General features: G+C 43.2%; 1 protein-coding gene across 3 annotated transcripts; it reads right to left on the bottom strand.

Moving 5' to 3' along the window:
* Positions 1–1821: 1821 nt before the first annotated feature.
* On the bottom strand, positions 1822–17470 carry NRBF2 (nuclear receptor binding factor 2). Of its 3 annotated transcripts, none has more exons than XM_068398744.1 (4): positions 17267–17470; positions 6134–6218; positions 4508–4548; positions 1822–3363 (listed from the first exon to the last, which is right to left on the bottom strand). In XM_068398744.1, exons 1-4 carry the CDS (start codon positions 17318–17320, stop codon positions 2647–2649), a joined length of 897 nt encoding a protein of 298 aa, XP_068254845.1. In that variant the 5' UTR covers positions 17321–17470; the 3' UTR covers positions 1822–2646. The 3 variants fall into 3 exon arrangements, with proteins under 3 accessions (XP_068254845.1, XP_068254847.1, XP_068254846.1); XM_068398746.1 differs by lacking the exon at positions 17267–17470 and adding an exon at positions 17117–17214; XM_068398745.1 differs by lacking the exon at positions 17267–17470 and adding an exon at positions 14072–14127.
* Positions 17471–19024: the final 1554 nt, after the last annotated feature.

Genomic DNA, 19024 nt, shown 5'->3' on the forward strand with positions numbered 1-19024 from the left:
GGAATGTAAAGAATTTTATAAGCAGAAGTCATTATTCAATGGATTCTCGGCTGTAAGATGTTTTATAGATGTCCTGTGCTGCTGCTGAAAGGGGTGATCCTACCTGCTCCCACGTGCCTGTCTTTCTGTAGGCTTCAGAGCTGGCTGACTGTGCTGCTGCCTGGAAGGGAGGGAAAGAAGAGGCTGGCGGTGCTCAGGCTCTCCTTTCAGCAGAAGCACATGTGTTGCTTGCTAGGCCGTGGTCTGACTCTTCACTGGCATCCCCTGCTCCAGCTCTAGGACAGTCTCTGTATTACACAGAATTACTCAGCTTTCCACATCACCTTCCTGGGTTTTGTGTACCGCTAGCAGTGCTTAGACTGCAGCTCAGTGCTCCTGGCCTGTTAAAGGGAGTGCTGGCATCCTCCTTCCTGCATCGCTCACAGGAGTGGAAAACTCTCGTGCTAAGCCATGGTGCCTGGAGTTTGATTTCAGCAGCAGTCATGTGTTGAGTAGGCAGACTGCAAGAACAAACAAATATTTGCATTGCAGGAGAGAGAAGTTTTAACACCACTTTCAAAAGTAGCAGTGTGGAGTTTTGCCCCTACTTGGCCATTTTCCTACAAAGAAGCAGCTCCCTTCGGATCTGGTGTTTTGTTTAGGCAGCTATATATGAAGGGACAGTTTAGTCATAAAAACAGAAGGTAGAGCTTGCTATTCCTTTACCCTGCTCTGAAGAATTCGGACAGCAGAGGCAGCCAGGCTAAAAATTGCTTGCTCCTCCTATAGCTCTGTTTGCAGAGGCAGCTGAAGTGTCTGTAGCTAACAGCCCTGGGCTACCATCCCTGGCAGTGACATGAGATCAGTGCTTAAATAATTTTATTTCCTTCTTGTGAGCACATACTGTTTTCTTTGCTTTACTTACATGAATAGAAACACTATGCTCCACTGCCTTGTTACCAGTAACAGCCAGCCAGGCAGGTGACGGTAGAGAATGTACCTTGCCCTTTTGTGGGAGCAGCGAGCTGGGGCTGACCTGGAACAGGTTACTTCATCATGGCTGTTCTGTGGGGCCATGTGCTAGACTGCTCCAACTGAAAAATTACTTTTTTCCCCCAGCAAGATTAGTTACCCACTATAATTCAACACAAGGGGCCTCCTCTAATGAACTCGTCTTACCTTTGTTTCCATAGGCTTTTTCTAGCCTCCAGTCCCTACTCTCCTTCAAGCAAGCATAGGAGATACCAGGTATACAGAGGTAAGGGGAGAATTTACACAGCAGTAAGGTGTTCTTGCTGCACTTCCAAGTCTATTCTGGAAGAAAAACGTACCCTTAGAAAGCAAGTTTACTTTGTAACAGCACAAGAATAACTTAAAATGGGGTAGCTTGCAACACTTAACACTTTTCATTAATCAGTAACAGCTAAAGTTAACTAATGCCTACACATGGCAAGAGCTTCCCTGGGGAAAGCCTGGGTGCAGGTACCACTGAGTGCAGGGGCAGGGCTGGCCCGTGCTGAAGGGGCTGAGCGTGAGGGCTGCACCACCCTCCTCAGAAACCAAAACCCCGAATGGGTGTGCACAGCTCTCGCAGCGCGGTTCGTTCAGCTCTGGGTAGCCTGTCCCCAAGAGAACCACAGTGACACTTCAGCCCTCAGGAGGTGTCAGAAGCCAGATGTTAGCCAAGCCACTTCACATACAAGCAAGGCCCTCCAAATTCATCCCAGCTTGCCCATATTTGCTGGATGATGAACGTTCAGCTGTACGTGTGTACTAACGCTGTTAGTATAAATCTTAATTTGTTTTTTATGCTCTGCAACATTTGTAGAGATTTAGCACACGTTTAGTGTCAAAACACCTTGGTTTTATTTTCATATCCTTTTTGAATCAGGCTAAGCTGTAAACAATTTCTTTTTCAATCAAATACTGCCAGCTAGAATTACTTCCATTCATGCATCACTGAAAACAAAAAGGGTATTTTTTCCTTAAGTATAGATTTTTCTTTTTTAAACAATGTCACTTTATACAGAAACCAATAGCTAGATTCGATGCACCCTGATTAGTTATGTAAACAGATAACCCAAAAAAACTCGTCAACAAAACTAATAAGTTGGTTCCTTCATAGAATGGAAATTAAAATCTCTCCCGACTTGAGGTTAATGTGGTCAGGAGTATAGAGCGTGGCACGTAAATCCATCTAGGAGGTGTATAAATTGCACTGTATCTGAATTAACAAAGTTATGCATAATGAAATGCACAGTTTAAATTCATGCTAGAAAGCATTTTTCAATATGAATTGGCAGCCAACTGGCAACCATAACAGTTAGGTTCTGCACCATCATTTATGGCATGATAGATAACTATTACATATAGCATACTTTAAAACCCTGAAGGATTGTATTTCTTGAAACATTCCCCAGGCAGTCATTTGGTTTGAAACATTGGGAGAAAGACTACAGAGCTTGCCATCTTATACCGATTATGGTACCTTTAACTTTCATGAAGTAGATCAGATATGATGTGTATTTCACAGTAACAAAGTTGCTTTAATGCCTTTTCTCCAACAGTAGGATTGTGTTAGATGTTTCTGCCCTCAGATCACCATTGTCCTGGTGGTTTTCCCTTTTCTTAAGTTTGAGTAACTACATTGAGCACTTTTCCTGGTTTTTAACTGTTCATCAGTCCTTTCAGTATATCTTCGGAGAGTTCCAGCAGAGGGAGTTCAGGGGACGGGATGTCCAGGGGTGGAAGGTTGGGTATTGGAATGTCCTTTGCCTTCCCAGCAGTTGTTGCAAACTTCTGCCAACTTGCAGCTGAAGAAGTAGCTTCTGAATGTTGCTGCAGACCCCACAACTCTGACTTCTCGACAAAGTCTGCATCTACATCCAGCTCCTTGTCTACTGGAGATTTTTGGAGTCTAGCTCTTTCTGCTTTTAACTGCTTATTCTCTCTCCTTAATCTCTCATTTTCAGCTACAAGAAATTCTATGTGCCGTTTCAAATCTGCAATTTTGGTTGCCTGCTCTTCTATTATTGTTTTGTCATCTTTTGGAGCTTTACTCCCAATACATGCTTCCACCGGCTCCTTTTTTTTCTGAAGCAGAAATAACAGTGTATCCGGGTCCCTGTCAAAGACACCCTGAATATCCTGTGGATGTTTCTCTGTGGAAGGGCTGTATCTCTGAGTAACAGGAACCAACACATTTTGATCATCAGAGTCTTCAGCAGATGGCTTATAAGAAGTCTGAAGGTGTGTGGCTATTTCCTTGTCAGCATTCTGCTGGGCTTTCAGCTTTTCCTCCCTCTTTGCCCTTTTCCACCTCTCCTGGATGAGCAGTAACTGTTTCATGTGACTATCCCTTTGTAATTCCAGTGATAGCTGAGCCTGAGGAAGAACAAGATTAAACAATTTCATTGGTGATCCCTAATCCCACCTGAATATTCACACACGTAAAGTTACACGCATGTAAATATTTACATAAACAGCATCACAGCATGCCCGAGGGACGGGGAGGAGCTTTTCGTATTCAGATACTAAATCCCACAGGAAGTGATCTCTGCTTGTACAATGCAACAGATTCAGATATGTCACCCAAATTTTGCATGACTACTGGTATTGTGAAGGAGTGAGTTAACATTTGGTCTGTTTGTTTGTTTGTTAAGTCACTGGCCAGGCTACAATACCTCTGAGCGGAGGCACTAGGAGTTTAACTGACCTGTGACCAACACCAAGAAGGAAGAGATTCCCTTGGCACGCACAGCCACACTTTAGCTAAATAATACAAACTGTTTGTATGCGTCTGTGTAGACATATTAATAACACCCAACACTAAGCAGAGAAGTGCTCCAAGGCCAGATATGGTCCCAAATGATTCAGCCATATTTAACGACAGGGTGACATGGTGATTAATAACTCGCAGGAACTACCTGGGTAAGAGGCTACCATTTTTCTACGAGAATGGCCCTTTGGAGGAAAGACAGCTGTTCGATCTCCAAGGGTTATTTGCTTTAATAATATTGGCTAAACTCAAAGCCTGCTGCTATAAAAGTGCTGAGCAGACTACACTACTACATTTACAGATAGATTTGTGCAACGAATAAGGAAAGGTGTAGGGCTGTTGTTCTGGACATCCCCCAGTCAGAATGAATAAAACCAAAATTACAGACTGTAGGTGAGCTGCTCAGCTTTGTGTCTCAGCAAAACAACCTAAGTGCCTCACAGCAAAAGTTAAATATGAAACTAGTTTTATCACCTACTTGAAGATGCCTTGCAGACTAGAAACCATTGTTGGAGAACCCTTGGATGGGATAGTAGTTCTCTTGTCCTGGCCCCATGTAAACTTGGAAAAACTCTCTAGGAAGACTAGCATCACTGCACTTCGAAAACTCCTGGTGCAGTTGCCACAGGTTCAGAAAACTACACAGAGGCTAACGCCCAAGGGGCGTATGATCAGTCAGGGCACAACATGACGCACAGGCACACAACACAGCTATGGCTGATTCTGGCATCTGCTGCACTTTGGTCTCACCTGCTCTGACTGGGTCAGCTTCATAGCATCCGTAAGGTATGCTGCAGAAGAAAAAAAAATCGATAAACACTTAGGACAAGGTTACAAAACCTGAACATTTCCATAAAAGCTACGAAAAGGCTTCAGACCTTCCATATTCTGAACCCCCACATAAAAGCAGCAGTCCAGAGGCAAAGTAAAGTATTTACCAAGTTACAGTGGCTGGAAACACCTGCTGTTTTTCAAAAGTCTGAAAAAATTACTGTAAGATCATGTAATACACGCTACACCCTTCCCATGGCATCCTGTTGGCTCAGGTTGTTCCAATCTCTTTTTCAGAGGAGGACAGCAGCCACTTCCAGAAAGTCCCGGAAGAACAACTTTCCCATGACAGGAAGAAACACAGCTAAGGACCAGACTTTTAACATACAAGCATTTTAAGACAGAACGTAGTAAGTAAAATCCTCTCGCCCATGGCATGCCAGTATTATGAAGTCACGCTTTTTAATTATACTCTTGATGAAGAGGTATAGTCTGTAGTTCCCCACTTGTTTCATCAACTTCCTCTCCAAACCAGAAAACGTGCTGGGTTAGAGTCAGAGCAGCACCTTAGACTTTGAGCATACCTTGCTAGTGCTGAAAATGACAAGGTATAAGAAATTCTTAACCAATTTTGGAAGGATATGAGATAATGGCATAGAATCATCAGATGAAGAAAAGCAAGAAACATTCAGTGCATTTCTGGGTTTTGTCTTGGTATACGAAGTGAAGGAAACCAAAAAGAAAAGACTGCATATGAGAATGTAAGTGCTATCCCTCATTGCTCTGAGTATCCATAAATACCAAAGAAACTATCAGTTTCTCATTTTATGGGGTTTTTCTAGTATTTATGAATGCAAAGTGAGAATGCCTGGTATCCAGGTTACGACGTCTGGAGTAGCCACTTATTTTGGCTCCACACAAGCCCTGTCACTGGAAATGTCCTACTTGTTGCACCAATTAAGACCTCCTCTTTCTTCTTCTGCCAAGCAGTTGCCACACTGTCAGAGAGCCGATGGACTCCAACACAAATAATTACGCATGACTAGTTAAATGGACAGGTAAATGCACAAAGTCTCACTGAGGCTGTCAATCGTAGTGTCAAGGCCTGTGATGCAATCTGCTGTTTCGCTTCAGTGCTGGGAAAGCTGAGGTCATCACCTGTTCTTAGCTGTCTGGATTCAGACATTAGGAAAGGGAAGTAAACTTTTGTGAGCAAACATTTGTCTAAGTATTTCCTTTATCAACAGAGAAAGCAGGTGACTTCAGCTATGAAAGCAGTGAAGAAAATACAAAGTGTAAAGTGAAACTGGCTTACAGCAGATCCCCAACTGCAGTTTGGGCATGACCCAAGGTGTTGGCTTCATCTTGAGTCAAGAACTGCCTTCACAGTGATAACCACCCCCAATCAAAACAACTTTGAAAACGTCTGACTTCAGCTGCTCATATTAGAAAAAAAGTTTCCGAAAGGGTGCTTGATCTGGACTGAAAAACAAATCCACATTTTAAGAATAAAAATTTTGCAAGTAACTAGATATTCTGATCACATGAAGCATGCAAATCTAGAAACTGATTTTAAGAGCTGGAATGTGAGAAATACCTACTCACCAGCAGCTTTTTTGTGACAAGAAATTGCTTCTTCATATTTCCCTGCTGCCAACAAACGGTCTGCTTTTCTGCTCTGCTGGTGAGCCTTAAAATAAAAAGAGCATTACATCAATGAGGGTTAACCGACAAATAGTTATACCTGTTTTAAAAGTAATCAGTACATCTAAGAAACCTGTACAGATTCCAATTCTCAGGCTTTTAGGCTCAGGTCTCCCACACCCTTCCAAGCTTTATAATTTGATTTCTTCTTTCATACTACCTTACAAGAATCTGTGCTGTACAGGTAAGAACTGAAGTTTGTCAATGCAGCAAAGATGGAGTGTACACAACAAAATCCTTTTGAAGCTGTTCCTCAGAAAGCACATGTTCTCCTTTATAGGCAGGCATTTACTGTAGTCGTGTAAAAAGACCAGTAGGCCATAAGAAGTTATGAGAAGCTGTAAGGATTTGGGACCAATTTACCTGGCAGAATGCAAGATATTTGAATTATGTTACAGCTTACAGCTGGTTTGACATTTTCTGCCGCTCCATGTCGAAGAGACTTTGCCTCTTGGGTGAAGAAATTGCAAAAGATCTTTGTTTTTTTTTTGTTTGCAGCTTACACCAATTAATGGAAGCAGCACAGCCATAGTTAAAGATACCAAAGTCACATTGTTGCTGTACAACAGTTAAGTCTATACTAGTGTTTGTAAGCCACTAGAGGTAAACCACTAAGGTAGACTATGGATGTTGCTGAAAGCAAGCAATTGATGCAAACATTTGCATACGCTCAGTGAGAAACTGCATTGTATAACCAGCACTGCAACATTCATAAAAGCAAGTCTGTTTGTCATTACTGCAAGACACATATTTTATGGTCCTTCTTCCAAGACAAGCTGTGTAATACGAAAGGCTACAATCACTAACTGGCAAGACTGTCAGCAACGCGGACTATTCATGACTGCTTTACTAGACGTTGAGTTTGGAGTAAACAGACATCAGGTACCAGGCGCTGACTCTGTGGAACAACACAAGACACTTATGAGTCTGAAGAAAGTGTTTGCCTGTTTCATTGTTTAAGACTACTGTTTCTCAAGAAAGCATTTAACACATCCACACTGACTGAGCCTGTAGGGGAAACAGAGCTGAAAGTTTGAAATCTGTCTCTCTGTCTCTGACCCATACAAATTCTCTATTCCCTCCCTTCACCCAAATAAAGGCATAAAACTTCTCAGACTTCAGATGTCTGGTGAATATAAGTTACTGACTCACTTTAAGCATGTTCCAGGATCAACATAAAAATGAGTGCCTTTGTCCATATCCTAAGACGTCAGAACAGCTGGTTCCCTACAGGCCTTACAGAATTACACTTTTCTCTGTCTCCTGCAGTCTCAGCAGAAGCATTGAAGGTCAGATAATCCAAACAGAACAGTAACATGATTCTATCAGGACTAACATGATACCTTCACTAACATCCATTTAAAAAATAAGTTCCAAAATGCAGGTCAATTTCGTTGTCATCTTTGTCCTCCAAATTGACTTATCACCTACAGTGTTACAGTAGTCAAATTTTCTACCAGAATTTTAGCAGCTCTGACACCACAGAAGAGAATGACTTCTACGGAAAACACTCTTTTGGGCAACAGCTGTTTTTAAGCAATCCCTAGCAGTTATATCACTGCATTTAGACATCGGGCTTCTCTAAAACTGATTTCATATGCTAATATGGAGTGTTCTTAAAAAAACCCACAACCTCTTGATTCTTCACAACAAATACTTCAGTTATATTATTCTTCCTCACCTTCATTCAATCCTCAGAGCATTGTCAGCATTCCCTGTTTCTTCTGCCCTGAGGTCAAATAATCTCAGAAGAGGAAGTGGCTTTCTATTGGAAAATCAGCTATTTTATGGCCTTTTTCTATGGACTCCTACAAATTACATATGCCAGAAAGATAAACTTATTTCCCACGGGAATGAACAAACAGTATCAGCTCATATAGAGCCATCTCCTTGGTTATTCATGGCAGCTCATCCAGTTACAAATTAGCTGTGTCACGGACATAAAAACACCTGAGCTAGCTCCTTGCAAAACAATTTTTCAATAAATTAGTATTGATACAGCTGCTTCTGCAAACTGCATGGGCAGGACTAAAAACCCAGGGAAAGAGGAAACAGGGCAGCTATAGATGGAAGAGCTAAAAAAGCAATTCAACAAGCCAGGGGCCTGGTTCCATTTATTAGTTTCTGCATATAAGAATTTGAGTCTGATTGTTTTCAAAGGTTATTTTCATATGTTTTAAACTACTGGAGCATGATCTTTCTCAAACCACTTAAGCACATGCAGAACATTTGAGGCCAGTCAGTTGTTATTTGATTGAGCAATTGAATTATTTCCATTCTCAACTAACTCCCAGTGAAGCTCGAGGGAGTCTGAAGAAGCTGGGCTAGACTGTGAATAAAATGAGGAAAACAACAGTCCAGAGATGCTAGTAAAAAGAAAAGCTAGGATCCTCCGATTACAAGGTCAAAATGCCTTTCTTGCTCTTACATCAAAATGCATAGATGTCAGGCCATCTTACTCTGATGCAGAGCAACAGACTTCCCCAGTGGAAACAACAGGAACCGCAGCAGAGAAAATCAGTTCCAGCACAGCCTTGTGTGAGAAGGCTAGGTGTTTCGCAGTCAGTCCTGGGGGAGGAATTCCTCATTTCTTGTGTTTTCCTGTCAGCTTGACAAGGAAATATTTGCTCATTTATTCCACCCCGCGAGTGTTTGTTCCAATTAGTTGATTGTGGAACGACCAAGGAATTTCTCCCATTTTCATGGTAGATTATTCATCACCAGCAGTTTGGAGAAATTACTGGTGCTGTTTCCTAGCAGCAAGTGACAAAGCTGCAACAGAAGTACTTGGATGCTTAATAGCCATGTATTATGGATAAGCTTCTACGTCTTGTCTAGTCTGCTGGTTTATTCTTAGTGCTCATTACACTTAGCCACACAGCATCCAGCCATTGTTAGCAAATCTGTTTTGAACTCAGAGTGGCCTGTATCCCATTATAAAATTGGCAATGGAAGAATTGGTCCTATATCGTACAGTGAAAAAAATGGTTCTAGAAGAAGATGTTTACACCAATGTTTCTGGAGCTGCTATGTTGGTTCCCAACAGATTCAAGCAGGACTGCTTTGACTTTGCTTCTGCTGCTGTGATGGTTACAGAAACAGCTGCCACATAACTGCAATGGATTTATATACTTGATTTCTCTTTCCTCTTCCAGTTGCAGTGCTGACAATAAATTTAGCATGTGGTGTAAGATAATTATAATTTACTAACAAGCTGTGGAATTGAAGGGGGGAAGCAGGTTGACAACTACTTCCAGGTGTCCCTCCCAATCCAGATGAGCAGGAATTCCCAGTAGGCGAATGGGCAGGTGTAACAACTTGACTCTCGTAAGAGGAAGCAGGTGTGAGTGAAGGATGACCAAGCTAAAAAGCTTCCTCACCTTACTCCAGCTTATTTGTTCTCAATGGATTTGTGCATGCCTTGTTATGTCACTTGAACCACTCAGGATCAACTACAGAAGCAGGTAAGCTAGACAGCTTTCCTCAAACTTTCTAACAGTAGCTGAGATGTTAAGGGATGATACCTGCATTTTTAAGTTTGTATTGCTATTCCAGAGAAATGCTCCTGTTTGATTTTCTACCCAACTAGCCTAAATCATTGCCTATGTAATCTCTGAGTGACAGAACTAAAACAACAAACAAACAAAAAAACCAAACAATCCTCTAAAACAGCAATGCAGGTCTTCTCTTTGCCTAGAGCTTTCTTTAGCAGCCCAAAAGTTAAGACTCAACTTCTTTTTTTCCAATATAAACTAGACAATGATGTGACTGTAGGCTATGAGAAATGAAGCCAGAAGGCCCACTTGCTAGATCTCTTACCACTCCCTCAAACTAAAATGTAAAAATAGAAAGTACACCATTACAACTTAAAGGACTACCACATGATCCTAGCTTAGGCTGGAGGGGGGGAAAAAAAAAAAGCTGTAGTTTTTCCCCTATGATTCCAGTTGATGGCTAGCTATTCTAGAAAGGGGAGTAACAGAAGAAAACATGCTCGATCCTACAACATTTTAAAAGGTAGATGTAGTACTACTTATTTTCAAATAGGGTAAGTCTACTACCCTCTCCTAAGAGCCGCAATTTGTAATAGTCCTCCTGTAGCTGAGACAGAGATAGTCTTGTGTATGTTTTGTTTTCCTTTGTTCCCCTAATGGGAACAGCTCTTCACTGGACAAAGCCTTGCACAAGATGTTAAGCTTATAGACTTCTTTGTTCATTGTAAGGGACTCTCTAGAAAGTGATACATTTTAATACGATTATGAAGCACAGATTATGGTGCCTTACTTACTAATAAAGGTACAAATGAAGGCAGGAAAACTCAGCTGCTAAAATGATGGGGCCTGAGGAAAGCTAATTTGAAAGAAGTTCTGTCCAATATAACAGTTTGTAAATGTTTTAAGTGAAACCCCTGTTTGCTGCTAACATGATCTATTTTATGCTACGGACTGTGGATACCAGTTATCTTTGCCATAAAGGATCAATCCCTATGCTCTCTTACTACTGAAAGCAAAGATGGAGGTATTTTTTTGAGAGATGAGGGATCTATTTGGGGATTTGTTTCCTTAAGGATACAGAACTGTTTTTCTAAGAATGTATTTTGAAGAAAGGAAGAGTCAGAAAGTGCACATTGCATTGCTTCCATGTTGTACAAGAGGGTGCTAACAGGCAGTTACACTAAAAGCAAAAATTGAGTTGTGCTGTAACTTATGCTAAATAATGGGAACTATATTTGCGCCTAAGCCTGAAGAAATAGTACTGTGTAGCTTTATCAACAGAAGCAAGCCCCCTTAAAAATACTCGTTGTATTCTGTAGGGAAAGACAGAGTTGACTGAAGGAGAAAAAAAAATGGCAGAACCCATTGTGGCTGCTCAACCAAGACCACTAGCCACATGTTAACTTGATTTTCTCTTTGAAAGCCTGTACTTAGCAAGGTTGACAGAACAATGACTCAACTGTAAATTACAGGTTAGTGTGACTATAGAGCAAAACAAGTATGTGAAACTCTCATGAGAATGTATTCTCAATATTAACAGGCTCCTCACTCAATGTGTATTTAACTGTAAAGATGTTGAAGTTCAACTTGCTTGTAAGCAACAGTATTAGAATTTAAATATATGGGCAGACAAGCAACCAGTTGTTTAGCCAAACAACATTAATTCACTGAATAGCTCTAATTGACTACACGTGTGTTCCCAGCCTATTCCAAATTTAAGATAAAATGGTTAGTCTGAGTTCCTCACTATGCAAATGCAATTAAGAGATCTGGAATCAAACCAACTCACATTCACACTGCTCAGGTTAGGTGGAGTCTTCAAAACCCCATGCAGGAATAGCTGTGGCCCTTTCCCTGATCACCTGCAACTTCATTAAGGCATGGTATCCTTTTACCTATTGCATAGTCAAATCAACCTCATTCTCTTCCTTTTCGTCCATTTAGTATGATAAAAGCACTAAATGCTTCAACTTGCTTGTCAGAGCCATGTTGTTTACCTACAGTTCTCAGGTGCTTTGGTAATGCTTTTCTTGTCCCCATATTTAGTGCTGCAGCTGGTCCTACACAAGTCTTGCTACCTGGAGGTTATAAGCTAAATGAGAACAGTTCCACTGCCCTGATAATAAAACCAATCTGGGCTCCTATATGTAGCCCTAAACCATATGGCTAAAGCTGTTACAGCAACTGAGCTATCCCTCAGTAGGGACAACTGAATCATCACAACAAACGGTCCAGTAAACAAACAATTGTAGGAGCAACAATTTCAAACAAGTGGGGCAGAAAGGCTTCAGCCATGACTCCAGTCTGCTGCCTCCCCGGGCCTCTATGAGACAGCTTCCTTTGGGCCTTTAAACTGTTAGGGACACTGAGAGCTGAACTGCACGGCTTGACAATACGCACGTAATGCCAGTGTGACCCAGTAGAAAGGCACTGCTGGTAGGGACCCAAACAGCATAGATACCAGTGAGGAAATAATGCTTCGGTCATCCACCCGTAGCTTAGCTAATTATGTTCTTGACTGGGAGCTACTGCAAGTTGTCATATGTGCAACATGGAACAGTTTTGTGTTGTCCTTTAATAGTAGTTATATGATTGAATACAACATTGTTGAGCTTTTCCAAGGAGGCTGTTACTGATCCGGCTGCTCAGCCGAGCCTCTGTGGGTTCACACCTTACATTTCCCTTAGCTGAAATGAATGGCCCCATATAGATCATGTTGTTACTGCGAAAACCAAGACAAGGCTTCTACCATTGTGGTAAAAACAGACTTTGTGTTAGGCATGTCTGTAATGATACTTCCACTTTTATTACCTAGAAGCTTGTTTTCTCTAGTTTGAGTTCAGAACTGAGTGTGTTTGCCTCTTTTTTTTTCCTTTTTTTTTTTTTATTTTAGATTGGAAGAGCAAGTATAGCAGCTTTCAGGTTAAGCTTTATTAAAAAAAAAAAAATCAAAGAAAACAAACTGGATTCAGTGGATGTTTCTGTAGATTAACATAATATTCCTATTTTTCCAATCAAAATAACAGAGGTGCAGGCTGGCATCAAGCCTCAAATACATTGGTCCATGTGGTTTAAATCCTTTGCTCTCTGGTAAACTTTCATAGATGCTTTCTATTTCTTCCTCTTCCATACTGCACGTTTATTCTGCTTGTTATTTTGCCCTCGTGTGGATGTAGTATTCACCTCACTTCTACAGCATTTCTTAAAGTAGACCACTGATTGGTTTGCACTGGAATGGTTGCTACCAATGGCTTACAGCGTTAATATAAAAAGCTTTCATTATATGAGATTCTTGCAATATATGTTTTGTTGTGTTATTCTCACTCCAGCCACTGGTCTGTGCTTTCTGTTTTTCATCAAAACAGCAGCTCTTCAAGCTGGGTCCCTTACACTTCAAGAAACTTACAGGCAATAGATATTCACCAGCTTTTGGGTTGTATTTTATTATAAACCATACAAAGTGCTGTTACCTTGTAGGAAGAATACAAGGTAGAGGTGGTATGGCTCCTTGGTAAATATTCTATAGGAAGGTACTGAGGCATTAAAGCAGAATCTGCAGTTATGAAGTCCTGGGTGTCGGACTCTGTTCAATGAGCAAGTTTCCTTTCTAGTCTCTTCTTGAGGTTGATACTATTTGCCTCATATTTTTACTGTGTTACTTCCAAGCTTCTGATGGTCAGCAGTGTGCTATGTGCTTCTTAACTGATAGTTTTTGCTCTTACACCTAAGGTTAAAATTATTGGTGGATGTGAGATCAGAATTCTTTGCCTAAACCAGATGGCAGTAGGAATTGCCCCTACCGTAGGTAGCACAGAAAAGCTCTTGACTGCATTTTTTTTACAGCGTCTTTTCTTATGAGACCTATCTTCATGCTTTTGCAGCAAAAGTTTTAATCTGTTAAAGAATGTTAAGATGCCTTAGTTTATGGCACTGGATTACATGTGAAACAAGTGTTCAGCTGGACTAGATATCTGCTATATGGTGGCAGGCAGGTGCAGGGACTGTACTTACTCCATATGAGTTTTAAGTTCTACAGTACAACCTAAATATTTTATTTGTAGGGTTGAATAACTGGCTTCTTTATTAGTAAAAGCATAAGGACTGGGGCTTTAACCCATTCTTTCAAGATTACATGACATTTCACGCCTGCAAAGCATACAGTACACTAAGGGGAGAGAAGGAAGGAGGGAAAAGGGCAAGTGGAAGAGACAAAATGAATGCTCAAGTATCAGAGCTGCCCCAACACACTTTCCCATAGCTCTAACAACTCAGATGATGGCAACAGATTTTGGAAAAGTTGTTTCAGTTTATTCCTAAATGAAGTATCACTGGATACAATGAATACCTTGAGGACAGCTCAGTGGAAAAATCAAATCAGCAGTTAGTACTGTAGCACAAGCCCTAGAAAGGTTAAAAGAAGGAAAGATGGGGTTAGACTCAGCATGATTGTTTGTTTGCATGCAACAATGGCACAGAAGGTATATAAAAAGATAAGAATAACTTTAAAAGCAGAAAAAAAAGGAGTCTGAAGAACTAAAGCCCAAATTCTAAAAAGATATGTCCATTTCTCATTGAAGTCATCAGACTTGAAGGTCTACAAATAAAACTTCCATTAAACAAAAAACATTGTAGTTATAGATTTAATTTTTTTTTAAACAGATCTGGAAAGCAAATCAGTATTTGTCTAGTGCCATCTACAGAAGTAAATCAGTGAATCAGGAAAACCAAAATATAATTAAACTTAAGAAAAAGAAATATCATTGATAGCTTAAGGCATTAATTACCCAGATGCATAAAGGTAAAATACTATTTTGAGGGAAACATATCTTTCAGAAGGTAGAAAAAGAATGTAATTGAAGTCAGCCACCTGCAATTAGGAAGGCTAAGCAAATAGTCAAATATAAACAATAACCAAACCTGAAAGCCACCAATACAAGTGACTAAGTGCAGCCAGCGTGCTACATGTTGACAGAGAAATGGAGACAGTAGGATACTGCAAAACTACTAAGGATTTTCTTTTGTCAGATCAGCTCCCCAGGAAAATCAGGAGAATCCATGCTTTCCAGTAACTAAGACTAGATGCTCAAATACACAACTAATGAACAAGTTTTACAAGTCAAAGCAACACCCAAGAAGTATAGCTAATTCTAATGAAAAGTCTTAGATAAAGAAAAATCAATTTCACAACAATTAGCAAGCCATGATACACTGAAGGAAAATGTCTTGTTCTTAAGTTATTGATAGCAGATAAATAATCCTAATGATTAGTGTATCCAAAACCACTTCACAGGTGGTTTTTTTTTGTTTGGTTGGGGTTTTTTTCGCCCTTCTCTCTGATGGTTTGGCATCTTCGGAAAAAGTTGTGCTTTGGAACTAAACTTAGGTAAGAGAAGAGATTTATAGGAGAAGCAAGTGAAATACATGACAGCGGACAGTACAGAAAACTTAAATTAACATTCTTATATTGGAGATTGGCACCTTCCCTGAATGTTGCAAATCTGAAACTCAGCTGCAGAGAAGGACTGTGAATAGAAGAGCTTTGCAAAACTCTAGTTACTCCTTTTCATGTCCTTGTAAAAATGTAGGCATATTCTAGCCACGGTACTGTACCCATTCAAGCTCTTGTCATGAAGAGTTTTCATGGTGCTTGACACAACCTGAAAAGACAGGTCATTTTTCCATATAAGATGATTCATGACTATATTGTGCAGCAGTTTCAAGAAAAGTTTTTGTATTTCAGGATACTCCTTAAAAAGGAGTAGGAACATATGCACAGGCAACTTCATAATTTTCCATACAAAACTATATAAAGCAACTTTTTTCCTGTATCATCTGTTATGCAGAAGTGTCTTGATCTTATTGTTAGCCTGGTGCTAGACAGGTGTGGTAACTGCACGCCCCTATCTCATGGTCAGAGGATCATCAACCAGGCTTTGGTCATATTCTTGTCACTCCCACAATCTTTAGTAAGTGGTCTCGGTAAGAAACACTACTAACTGGTGATATCTGCACTGCCACTTTCAGCCATTTACTAGTGAATATTCAATTATCATTTTGTCTTAGAAGCTCATGCACTAGATCTACTTTTAGAAAGGTTTTTACAGTGTCCATGAAATAGCTGTAGTTTATCCTTCCTGTATTACCGTGCTGCAAGTTTGTCTGACTTTAAACCCATTATATAAACAAGTTACAAGAGCTTTCTACTTCCTGCTGTTCCTTATTTCAATCAGGCTCCCAGTATAGAGAGTAAAAAGTCTGAGACAGCAGGATGCAGGCATACCCGGACTGGTTCTGCACCATCGGTTCAGATCTAAATAGACCATCTTCCTGCTACACTGTTAGCCCTAACTCCATGGGTGTTCTGCAATGCCAATTTTACAAGCCTTTCTGAAACTAGGGAGAGGAATCCAGAAATACCTGACTGGGTCTGTATGGAGCAGGCAAGGGTTTGTCAGGGCTGACACTGTGCTGGAGCAAATAAGCTTTGATTAAAACCTAGACTGACACAAGTCTCCAAGGTTTGCATGGCAATGTCTAAACAATTTCTGGATCAAACTCATTCCTGGAAGCATTGCAGCTGTATTCTTGGTTTGCTGTTTCTGGCTAATTGGACTGCTGGACCAAATTAGTTTTCTAAGGGAATGTTCTGTGTATCACTGCATCTGAGGCATAGTTGAGATACAGCTTTGATAAAACCCTCAAGGTAGCAGAGAATTAACTGTTCTTGACCCTAGATCTTGTCTATGTGAAAGAAACCTAACAATTTAGGCTGTTTAAAATCCAATTAGCTTTTGTGCAGATGCATTTTTCAGACATCTGTGTTTCAGTTAAAGTTCCTTAAAGGTTTAGTTTAAGCAGAGTAATTACCGATTTAAGATTTTAAAGCATTTCACCTTCTGAAATTAAAATCAGCAGTGGGCCCTGGTAAGTCTCTCAAACTCTTTAAACTCGCGTAGATAAAGCCTGTGTCATCTAAACGTTTCCTTCCGGAACTTCCCTTGTTGTTTACAGCTTGGGCCAGACTTACAGCCTTCCCCCTCCCCAGTCTGAACATGCCGCTACACGCACCCGGCGTTGTTCCCTCGCCCGCGGTGCTGCCGGGCACGGAGCCGCACCGGCCGCGGGCCCTGCGGCAGCTCCCCTCCAGCCGTGGGGCAGCGCTGCGCGGCCTGGCCACGGCGTCCCCAGCCACCGGACCGGACTGTGGCGAGCCCAGCCCCGCTGCCCGCCCCCCCGCCAGACGCCGCCTCAAGCCCGGGCCGGCCGCTCGGCCGCGCTGCCCTCCAGGCAGGCCCGGGCCCGGTGCCGCCGCGGCAGGGCCTGGCACAAGCCCTGAACAGGTGCTGGCGCGGGGGGGAGGGAGGGGGGCGGCGGAGAGGGCCCTATTTACCGTTCAAGTCGCCCTTCTCCGTCCGGTTACCCATCGGCAAGAGGAGAGGGGAGGGCTGTCGCCCTCTGCCCGCCGCCTGAGGACCGAGAGCGGCGGCAGGGCCGGCTGACAGGACGCCCCCGCCCTTGCCCCCCGCGGCCGCGCGCTCACCAGGTTGAGGGGCCCCTCCATCACTTCCATGGACGGCGGGGGCTGCGGGCACATGGGCGCGGAGCGGGAGGCCTGCTCGCCGCTCCTGGTGCCGCCGGCCCCCACCGCCCACTCCGGCTGTCGCCGCCGCCGCTCCTCCCGCCTCCCCGCCCCGGCGGGTTGTAAACACGGCGGCCGCTTCCGCCCGGCCCGTACCGGGCGGCGCCTCGCGAGAGCCGCCTGGCCCCGCCCCGCCCCTGGGCCGGCCGCCTTCCCGCCCGCGGGTGCGCGCGCCGGCGGCGGGCAGGCCGGTGCCCCGCTGAGGGGAGCGCGGGGGCTCGGCCCGAGGGGCCGCGTGAGCGGCCTCCGAAGGGCGGGAAGGGAGCGCCCGCGGCGGGGCGGGGAGCACACGGCCGGCACTGCTGCCCTTTTCTCCCCCGTCGTGTCCAGCGCCGGGCGCGGGTCCGCCTGCAGGGGCGGGGGGTTTCCGTGAGGCAAAGAGCGCCCCGCGGGGTGACGAGGCGCGGAGGCGACAGCGCCCATGGCCGCAGGGCGGCGGGGTCCGTCCCGGTGCCAGAGGCCAGGCGGGCGGGCCGCGGACACGAGGGGCAGCGCGAAGCGTCCCTTCCACCGCCGAGGTGCGAAACCAGCTCCTGCCCCGGAGGGCTCGGCCCTGCCCTGAGGTGTGTTACCCGGCACAGGCGGTGGGTCCGGGCTGTGACCGCAGCCCTGGGCGCAAGGCTGGCCAGGAGGGCGGCCTGTTCAGCTCCCTCCGTGAGGGGAGAAGAAACAGCTCTTGCTCTTCGTGGGTCTTCGTTGCATTATACGAAAACTGGTGGTAATGACAGGGATAACCAAAATTGCCGTATCACTGTGTACGTGCTAATAAGATAATAGTATTAATTATTCAAAATAAGCTTTCTTGAGAAAGGTCAGCTAAGCAGGGCACTGAACAGCAAATAAGCTGACCAGCTAGCATACTGAGCGTCGTGGAAAAGCCTGTCCTAGTCCAAACCAGGACACATGGTCATCCTTACCCATACAACATTGTGTTTTATGAAGGCTTTAGAGAAGAAAACTGCTATAAAGGGATTGTGTATAACTTTCTCAGGTCGAACAAAGGATGGCGTGAATTCATAGGAGTGTGGCAGTAACAGACTGAAAGGGGAATGAGGGCAAGAAAAAAAGAGGAGAGAGAAGAGGACAGAAGGTAGGAGGGAAGATGAGACACCTAGAAAACAAGAAGTAAAAAAGCTAATTAGCAGCAAGTCCAGGATTCCCTTTGTAGATGTAATCCTCAGACTGAGTGGCGTCCGTGGGTCTCCGAGGGAGCCTATGTGGCCTGATACGCCGTAGCTCTCAGCTATCCCTGGGCTAGGGGGACTAGCTTTGCAACATGGGAGTGCTGGGGGCAGTTTTCCTTCCAACATATGTGGTTAGACAAGATAGTCTCTTCAGGCAAGGAGCTTCCAAAAGATACTTTGCTGGTTCCTGTTTTCATTTGCAAGAATTTATCTATCACTTAGTTTAATTATCTATCACCAAGTCAGATCCTATGTAGTCCAGAGTGGTTTTGATCTAGAGCCCACAGATTGAATAGCAGATAGGCGAAGTTGTCCTATATCCGCCGTTGAAGGGATAGGTCAGCCAGGGTGAAGAAGGAAGGCTGCTTGGCGCTTCACTGACAGTAGTTACGCTCGGACACATGAGATGATAAAATTCAATTGTTTTGTTGTACCAAGCCATTGTGTTTTCCTTACTCTTAGCTCGTGGACGTAC

The sequence above is a fragment of the Nyctibius grandis genome, chromosome 4, assembly GCF_013368605.1.
Source record: "Nyctibius grandis isolate bNycGra1 chromosome 4, bNycGra1.pri, whole genome shotgun sequence".
NCBI lineage: Eukaryota > Metazoa > Chordata > Aves > Nyctibiiformes > Nyctibiidae > Nyctibius > Nyctibius grandis.